The sequence below is a fragment of the Panicum virgatum genome, chromosome 6N, assembly GCF_016808335.1.
Source record: "Panicum virgatum strain AP13 chromosome 6N, P.virgatum_v5, whole genome shotgun sequence".
Classification (NCBI taxonomy): Eukaryota; Viridiplantae; Streptophyta; class Magnoliopsida; order Poales; family Poaceae; genus Panicum; species Panicum virgatum.
Genome location: NC_053150.1, coordinates 14,034,944 through 14,044,052, shown reverse-complemented (window position 1 = coordinate 14,044,052; position 9,109 = coordinate 14,034,944). Strand labels below are relative to the sequence as shown.

Genomic DNA, 9,109 nt, shown 5'->3' with positions numbered 1-9,109 from the left:
TTATTTGCATATAATCTGAGACACTTAGCATTAACAGATCAAGATTCAACTTAAACTTGACCTAAACCGAATTAGATTAAATCTAATTACATGATCAACAACATAATTAATCATAGTGATCAGAAACATAATTAATCATGATTTAGGTCTAATCATGCATGCAGAGCCTTAATTAAACATGAATCATATCTAATTTGCATGCGAAAAACATTACTGCATGAACATTTGCATCTAAAACATGATATAAACTTAATTGTGCAATAGGATCTAATCTGCACAGCACATGTATCTTTAACCGACGAAAAACAGAGGCATTTCATGTCTTAAAATTGACCGTGCATGACTAGGTTAAGATGGCTCTTGATACCGATTGATAGAATTGCCAAAACTAAACATTAGAGGCACATTACCTAGGAACTTTACATAACCTAGTTCATGACAAATCAATCTAATGCGGAAATAAATGGTAGATCATTATACCAACATTAGCAGTTGCAGCAGCCATTTACGCTTGATCCGTAGAGGAAGTATGCGTTCTTGTTGGTGTAGAAGATGCAGCAGCGTAGCGGCGTCCCTCCGGGAGCCAATGGCACTGATCGTGAGTGCTTGGCCTTCCAAACCCCTCCAGTGCCCTTAGCGATCAGACTAGCAGTTGCTAGGGTTTTAGAATGACTGGAATAGGTGATTAAGGTGCTAACCATGACCTTATATTTATAGGCACTGTGGGGGCCAGTCTCCGAAAACGGGCCTAATGGGCCTGCTGATCACAGCCCATTAGGATTTTATCATTAGGTTTCCTTAATCGTGTTTAGGTGGTATAAATGTTTCCTTAATAGTGAAGATCACAGAAATTTATTTCCAACAATATTAATGATGAATAGCCAAACACTGTACAAGTGGACTGAGTAGTAAGTAGCCAAACAATATTAATTTATTTCCTTACAGCCAAGAGCGGGCTAAATTATTATCCACGACTCCAACACTGTGGATTTTGCCCACAACAATGCCAATGTGGCCATGACCGTCTAACAGGCTACAGCGGTGAAGTTTAGATACTACTAGAACATTTAGCGCGCTTTGCGTGCTCTATCATAATTTTAATAATATAAGAAATGTGCATCTCCAGTTATGTGAGTGTGTCCACATTGAGGAGAGCCGGAGGATGAATGTGCTTGTGTCCACTATCTGTGGTAGGAAGGCGGAGAGGTCATAGGGAGCACACGTCCTGCGCCGTCTTCATCCGCTAAAGAACAGATGGGGTGGAGTGGGGAGGGACCAGAAAAGTTAGCGCGCACAAATGACGACGATGAAGCGGCAGGAGTAGAGTTTTGGTTGACTGGGAGTGTGACGGGCTTGTGATAATTTAGCCACTAAACATCATCTCAATTAGGCGCACGAAAACAGGGAGATAGTTCCTCTGCAGAGAGACTTCACTCACTAATGCGTAGACCCATCGCATTTGAACCCATGTGTCAGCAAGTGAGTCCCTTTGCAGTATTGCAAAAGAGACTCATTCGTGAAAAGATTGGATGCTAGTTTCGACCACTTTTGGAGCAAGTTTATTTCTATCTTGTTGGTTTTAGATGTTTAGGCCCAAGAGGTGAGGCGCTCTATATATATATATATATATATATATATATATATATATATATATATATATATATATATATATATATATATATATATATTGCGCTCTTTTCTCACGGCGAACGATATGCCTTCCGATTCTCTGCGCTCTCTATCGCGTTCATGCTAAGTTGGGACCAAATGTTAGTTAAATGAACCGTGCAGGAAGTGTACTCCATGTGCACTTTTAGAGTTCAAAATTGATTACACGCTTACACGATCCCACCTCCTAAATCAAAGTGACTAAATTTTAGTCACTCTATTTGGATCAAGTGACTAAAATTCCAAATACAGTGACTAAGCGCGTGTTTATAGTTTCCGGAAAAATTTGGGCAAATTTTTTTGTGAACTTTTACAACACTAATTAGGAGTATTAAGTATTGACTAATCATAAAACTATTTACACGAATGGATGGGAAATCGCGAGATGGATCTATTAAGCCTAATTAATCCATCATTAGATATTATTTACTGTAGCAAATTATTGCATAATTAGATTCATTAGATTCGTCTCGCGATTTCGTCCGGGGGTTATGGTATGAGTTTTCTCAGTTGTTCACATTTAATACTCCTAATTAGTGATCAAACATTCCAAGTTACTGTATCGAAGGAAAATTTTTGGGAACTAAACAAAGCCTTAAAAGTGACTTAATGAGGGGCATGCCCACTCAAGTACTCCTTTTAGCTTCTTTTAGGTACTCTTTGGGATCTAATGGGACTGAAATAATTTTAGTCACTTTATCAGTTTGTTTGGAACTGTAATCCCTATAAAGTGACTAAAAGTTTAATCACTTTGCTTTAGAAGGTGGGACTCAAATAGAGTCTAGAGTGCATTTATTTTAAAACAAACGAGTAGACGAAGCAAGCACCGTGCGTGAAGCGTGCTGCAAGTCTGGACGACTGCACATAGCATGGTACACGGGCCTACGCACGTCCGTTACCCCGAATGAATCATGCTACAGTCCCATTAGGGCATGGTACGCACGTCCGTATTTTAAATCTCATTGGTCGCAGCGTTTGGTCAGTGCAGCCACAGTCCCATTGACCCGAGTGCATGCCGTCCCCTGGTGCAGTACTTCTGCAAGTCGCACAACTGGGTGACACGTGCCGCGTGAGATGCGGAGAGAGCTCCAAGGAGCAGCAGGTTCTAAGAAACCCGATTAAAAAAGAGAGAGAGAGAACGCACGCACACCAAAGCGAAGCCAAGAACCACCACCTAGGCGTACATGGCGAGCTCGTCGGCGAACGCGGCGGCGTGCGGCTCCTCAACGCAGCGGAGCATGAGCCGGATGCCGCGCTTGGGCGCTGGCGGCTTGAAGTAGATCGCCGACGCGACGACGTTGACGTGGTCGTTGAGCGAGAACACGTACCCCGGCTCGCCGAAGCCGTAGTCCACCTCGTTGAACCCGACGCGGCTCCAGTCCGACACCGTCACCGTGCCGTAGTCTAGCGCCACGCTGTAATGGTCTTCCATGGCGCCGCCGCGCATCCAGTCCGTGAACCGCGCGGTGAGCGCCTCCTTGGCCCCCCGCGTCAGGCCGATCACCTCCTGCAGCGGCGCCTCGCGGATGGCCTTGCTGGTCCGGGTGGCGACCACGAGGTACACGCAGTTGCCGTAGTAGCCTTCCACCGACGGCAGCACGCCCCGGAGGAGGTGCCGCGTGCTGGCGGCGAAGGCGAGCCGGACCTCGGCGTCGTCGGGGAGCCCCGCCGCCAGCGCGCGGCACTTGAACACCACGGCCGTGGCGGCGTCGAAGGTGGAGCAGGTCTGCCCCGTCGCCGCGCTGAACCCGTCCTTGATGCGCGCGATGCTCTCCGGCGAGATATCGACCGCCTGGGTGACAAAGCTGAACGCCGTGAACGGCGGCGCGGGGCCACGCGGCAGCTTGGGCGGGCCGCCGTCGCGGTCCCAGACCGGCGCCACCGACGGCGCCGGCAGCCCACGCGCCATCTCGCCGGCCGCCTTGAGGAACTGAGCCGCGCCCTGCCCGTCGAACACCATGTGGCTGAACCTGATGCCGACGGCGAGCCCGCCGCAGGTGAACTTGGTCACCTGTAGAGCTCAGATTCTCAGCACCTGAAGACGACGATAGGACAAGGGGATCGCCGGATCGGGAGGCGATGGATCGAACGAACCTGGGCCATGATGATGAGATCCTCGAGCTTCTCCTCCGGGGGCGGGCACGGGAGCAGCTCCTCCTTGGGGATGAGCAGCGGGCGCTCGAGGTAGTTCACGTCGGCGAGCGCGCAGCTCGCCGCGGCCTCCACGAACCAGACGCCCTGGCCGGTGCAGTCCACAACGGGCTCCCCGGGGCTCACGTACGCAATGCGGCCGGCCACCGGGTAGTACGGCACCAGCGCCCTCGCGAAGCCGTCGCGCATCGCCGCCACGGCGGCGTCCTGGCCCCCGACGACGTCTCCTGCGGCCTGGGGGAACACCTGGACCAAGACGACCCAGACGCGCGCCGCCGCGGTCTTGTCGATGGCGGACAGCGGGAGGGTGCCTCCCGGCGTCGGCCCCGCCGGCTGCACGAGCTCCGGGGCTGATTTCTCGACGGTGGGGGCGGCAGCGGCGGCAGACATGCGGCGTCGGTTGGTGGAGCCGAGCGGAGCAGTCAAGTCAGCGGTGGGCGCGAGTAAACAGAGTTGGTCCTTGTCGCGTACGTGCAGCGTGCCTGTGGCGAAATTCGTTCCCACCAGCAATGAGTGGAGTGGATCTGCGGAGGTTGTTGCAGGCTGCCAATTATTCATAGCCTGTTTAGTTGGCAAAAAATTTTGGACAAAAACTTTTTGCAACTTTTACATCATTAATTAGTAGTATTAAATATAGGCTAATTATAAAACTAATTACATTGATGGATGGAAAATCGCGAGGCAAATCTATTAAGCCTAATTAATACATCATTAGAGATTGTTTACTGTAGCACGACATTATCTAATTCATTAGATTCGTCTTGCGATTTCACCTGGTGTTATGAATAGGTTTTGTTAGTTATCCATATTTAATATTTTTAATTAGTGGTTAAACGTTCGAAGTTACTATAGCACATGAAAAATTTTGGGAACGAAACATGACTTCAATGAGGTGCATCTAGTCTATCATGGCACTCGAAAAAGCCTCCGTCAAGTTAACTTGAACGTTCTCCTTTTTTTTCTGAGAGCTCTTGGCAAAACCTTTACCGTGTGCCGAGCGGCACATGTGCATGTTTACTATAGTACAACATGGGGAAAGCTTTCATTTATGCAATAGTTTTGTTATTAGACTATATTTGTAACCTCTAATCAGTGTCCAAAACATCCTAATGGGACTAAAGTTTTCGTCACCCTCCTCCAAACACCCTAGTTTCAAGATTTGATGTAGCAACAAGAAAATAAGGCAAACTAGGTTTAGATTTGCAAAAAATCCAACCACCAAACCACGCAAATCTAGATTGAATGACTTGCACAAAATAAAAAAAAGTAACCAGATCTGGCAGTTGAGAAGTAGAGAAGCAATATATATAGAGAGAAACAACAATCCGCGTAGAAGCTCACCAGCGTGACGGAACTGAGTGAGGGAACCAGCAGCAAAACAAGCGCAAGAGCAACGAACCGGGAACGAAGAGAGCAAAGAAAAGGCGGAAGAGGAAAAAGGTGTATATAGCCAGCGGAGAAGACGAGGAGTCGACGGTAAATAAAAAAATTGCAAAACCAAGGGAGGGATGCAAGAAGTTGCTAGGAAGTTTGCCAGAAGGTGCGCGGCACGGCAGCCCTGGCGAGTAAGAGTTAATTCTCTCAATGCCATCAAAATTTAAGCCAATCCCTTGAATGCCATCAAAATTTAGGCCATCCCTTCATTGCCATTGAAATTTTACTCCAATCCCCTCAGTGCCATTCCGTGAGTGTGCTGTTAGATTGACAGTTAAATAAGAGAAAAAAGACGTTAGTACCCCTGTAAGGCATGGATGAAATCTTTGTAGCGCCATCCCTTTTATGCCATTGTAGAGAATTAGAAATGTATGTACATATCCTCATTGATGATAATTTTTTGACAGAAAACATCATATACAGTAATACATATATAAGTAACCAGTCAAAGCAACCATTAGTACACATATAACCATTAGTGCTGTCCATAAAAGCAGTCATACAGGTAGACATTGATGTCCATACATGCATATTCCCATCAGCCATGGCTGTCCATAGGAACAGTCATACATGCAAAGTGCTAATATCTCTCACAATACCTAGCAAATGAACAAATAAGTAGCAGCAACCAGTAGCTGACATCTTAGCAAAAGAACAGGAAATTGGTTCACAAAGACCAAGCAAAATAGGGTGCCACAAAATAAGCTGCATCAACTAACATGTTCATTTTGTGGACGAGGATTTGCTAGACACTCAACATCATCTTCGTTAGTTTTATTTGTGCTAGGTTCACTGGGCTGGCTTGTTGATGGCTTTGTAAGTTGGCTATATATTGCCTCAGTGGATTGGCTTGCTGCAGCTAAAGATGGATCAAGCACATCTGAATTTTTTGTGGTGTAGCACTCAGGAACAGACACATCATCTATGGGATCAGTGTATGTAATGGTCATGTGAACTACCTTGCTATCGACATGTTTGCGGAACATCTCAAGGAGTTCCTGATCGGTTGTGATTTCAGGAGAGCATTTTTGGACACCATCATAGTAAAAAACATGCACAACTTCCTGGTATCCATGAGGGTACTGATCCACAATTTCTCTGACGAGGTCCTTGGAATTGCATAGATCAGAATCCACAACTTTGCTGAAGGTAAAGTATGAAAAATCCTTCCTACGCTTTTTAGGATTGGCACTGAGTCTGATTTCCAACAAATAGCTCGACTTAGGGTCCATCCTGTTAATGAATGGCCCATCAAAAACTAAATGTTTCTAGTTGCAGCTCAAACAATGCAGCAGTAAAAGAAGAAGATGAACATCTCACCCTGTAGGAAGCCAAGAGTGTCCTGGAGCCTCCATCGCGTGCTGGCGCCCCTCCGTGGTCCCTGCGCGCGGTGCTGGTGTGCGGATCGGCGGACTGGCGCGCGCATCGGCGGGCTGACGCGGCGCTGGTGGGCGGATCGGCGGTGCAACGCCCTCCTGGCGCGCGGATTGACGGCGACGAGCGTGGGGGGGGGGGGGGGGGCTCCTGGCGGCGGGGGCGCCTCGCCCTCCTGCGCCACCATCCTGCAGCGCAGCGCGGGGGGGCCTCCTGGCGCGCGGATCGACCACGGTGCTGGCGTGGGGGCCTCCTGCCGGCGGGGGCGCGTGCGCATCGCCCTCCTGCGCCGCGATCTGAAGGGGTGGGGTGAGGGAGTGCGGGCTCCTAGATAGATCCGAAGGGGGGGAGGGGTGGGAGGCACACCCGAAGGGGCATGGTGGGGGAGTGCGGGCGTTTTTTTTGGCGTGAGGTGGCGTCGGGATTTAGGGATAGGGTTCGGGGGTAGGAACGGAACAAAGAAATTATACAGATCGGAGTTTAACGTGTTTGTACAGTGATTTTACGGTTTCCATCCGAAATCTAACGGAAATGGCATTGAGAGGATTAGAATAAAATTTTAGTGGCAATGAAGGGATGGCCTAAATTTTGATGGCATTCAATGAATTGTCTTAAATTTTGATGGCATTGAGGGAATTAACTCGGCGAGTAATCAGTTTGTGAAACAACAGTGCACCATAGGGCCGAGAATAGAATCAATGTGTTTTCTCGACGGTGAGGGCGGCGGCGGCGGTGGCAGACATGCAGCGTCGGTTGCTGGAGCGGAGCGGAGCAGTCAAGTCAGCGGTGGGGCGAGTAAACAGAGTTGGTCCTTGCCGCGTACGTGCAGCCAGGGTTTACAATTTCGGTGGAATTTCGCTGAAATTTCGTTTTTTTCGTTTTCGCTAGTTACCGGGAAGTGGAATTTCGGTATATTTCGGTAAATTTCGATTCAAAATTCAAAAATTCAAAAAAATTTGTAAAAAAATATGTAAAAAATATGATAAAAAACTAGTTGTTTTTCTGAGTAATTAGCACTTGAAATAATTGGAAAATAAGTTGATTTGGTTGGTTGAAATCACTAAATGGGTTTGGACCCGTTAACCACTAAGAAACCCGTTAAGCGTTTTAACCTACCCAACTCACCTGGGTCCGCTCCGACGCAGCTCGTCACTTGTCCAGTCCCCTCCTCGCTCTCTTCTCTATTCCCCTTCCATCCCTCCGGCCTTCCGTTGCCGCCAGCAGCTGATTTCGCCGCCGGGAACCGAAATTTCGGCGGAATATCACCGGATTCCGACCGGTATGTAGCGGATCCCGCTGCTGGGAAGGCGCGGCGGCTTATCGCGGCATCCCTACCGGATTTCGCTGTTTTACCGGCGAAAAACCGCTACTAGGGTCCGGATTTCAGTGCTGGCTCCGGGAAAGAAAGGTATGAGACGTTATTTTGCGATGGTGATGCTTGTTGATGTTGATCTAAGTTAGTTACTGGTGATATGTGATGAACTTCATGCTGTTTTTGCAATGGGGAAGCTAGGGTTAGAGGAAATGTTAGGATTTGTTAGTTGATTTGGCATGGAATGTATAGATAAAATCATTCCAACATTTTGGATATGAGTTGTATTGAATATTAGTGATGAATTTAAGAGCCGATTCATTCATGTCACCTAGGTACTATGTGATATAGAATAGTATGTAACCCTAAAAGTATTTGTATATATTGAGTTGCATTATGCTAGTTTGTATGATGAAAAAGAGCACGAATTGTAGATACTATGTGATATTCATGAACTTACACCGTGCTATTTTTCTGTAATTGTAGGACAATGCCAGACCTAGTGTGGGAGCATGGTCAAAAGGTCCGGGGTGGTTTCAAATGCAAGTATTGCAAGGAGGAGAAGGGTGGGGGAGGGGCAATACGGTTCAAACAACATTTGGCACATAGGGGGAAAGATGTGAAGGACTGCCCTTCGGTTCCGACCGAAGTTAAGGAATTCTTTAGGGAGCAGTTGGACAGGAACAATGTTAGAGCAAAACCAAGGGCATGAGATAGGGTGCTGAGAGACCAAGCAGCAAGGGGGGGCACATTGACCTAGAGGAGGAGGGTGGCCAGGGGCCTCTGTTGTATCTTTGGATTGTAATAATTCTAATGGACTTTGGATGTATTCCATTGTATGTGCGGACTTTGGACATGAGTTATGTGTTAAATGGTGTATTTGTCATTGTTTTGTGGAGTTATATATATGTCATGTATTATAAACTGTCAATATACACATAATCAGGGGAAATTTTGCCAAAATTTTCAATTTTTCCATACATACAGTACAGTGACATCATTTTCTGTTAATTTGCATCATTTTCCGGTCGACAAAAACCAAATTTCGGTCAATATAACTGAAATTTCGGTCGGAATGAAACGGAATTTCGGTTTTTGAATTCAATCTCCCTTTTCGTTCGGAATTAGCGAAATTTACCGAAATTTCGGCCGAAATTCCGTTTCCGGCGG

The 9,109-nt window shown here is 47.3% G+C and overlaps 2 protein-coding genes across 2 annotated transcripts; both read right to left on the bottom strand.

The window, feature by feature from the left end:
* Positions 1-2,403: 2,403 nt before the first annotated feature.
* On the bottom strand, positions 2,404-5,237 carry LOC120677440 (acyl transferase 5-like). The gene is made up of 3 exons (XM_039958594.1): positions 5,161-5,237; positions 3,763-4,362; positions 2,404-3,679 (listed from the first exon to the last, which is right to left on the bottom strand). The coding sequence occupies exons 2-3, from the start codon at positions 4,207-4,209 to the stop codon at positions 2,843-2,845; spliced, it is 1,284 nt and encodes a 427-aa protein (XP_039814528.1). The 5' UTR covers positions 4,210-4,362; positions 5,161-5,237; the 3' UTR covers positions 2,404-2,842.
* A 726-nt stretch (positions 5,238-5,963) lies between these two features.
* LOC120677941 lies at positions 5,964-6,631 on the bottom strand. The gene is made up of 2 exons (XM_039959126.1): positions 6,574-6,631; positions 5,964-6,486 (listed from the first exon to the last, which is right to left on the bottom strand). Exons 1-2 carry the CDS (start codon positions 6,606-6,608, stop codon positions 5,964-5,966), a joined length of 558 nt encoding a protein of 185 aa, XP_039815060.1. The 5' UTR covers positions 6,609-6,631.
* Positions 6,632-9,109: the final 2,478 nt, after the last annotated feature.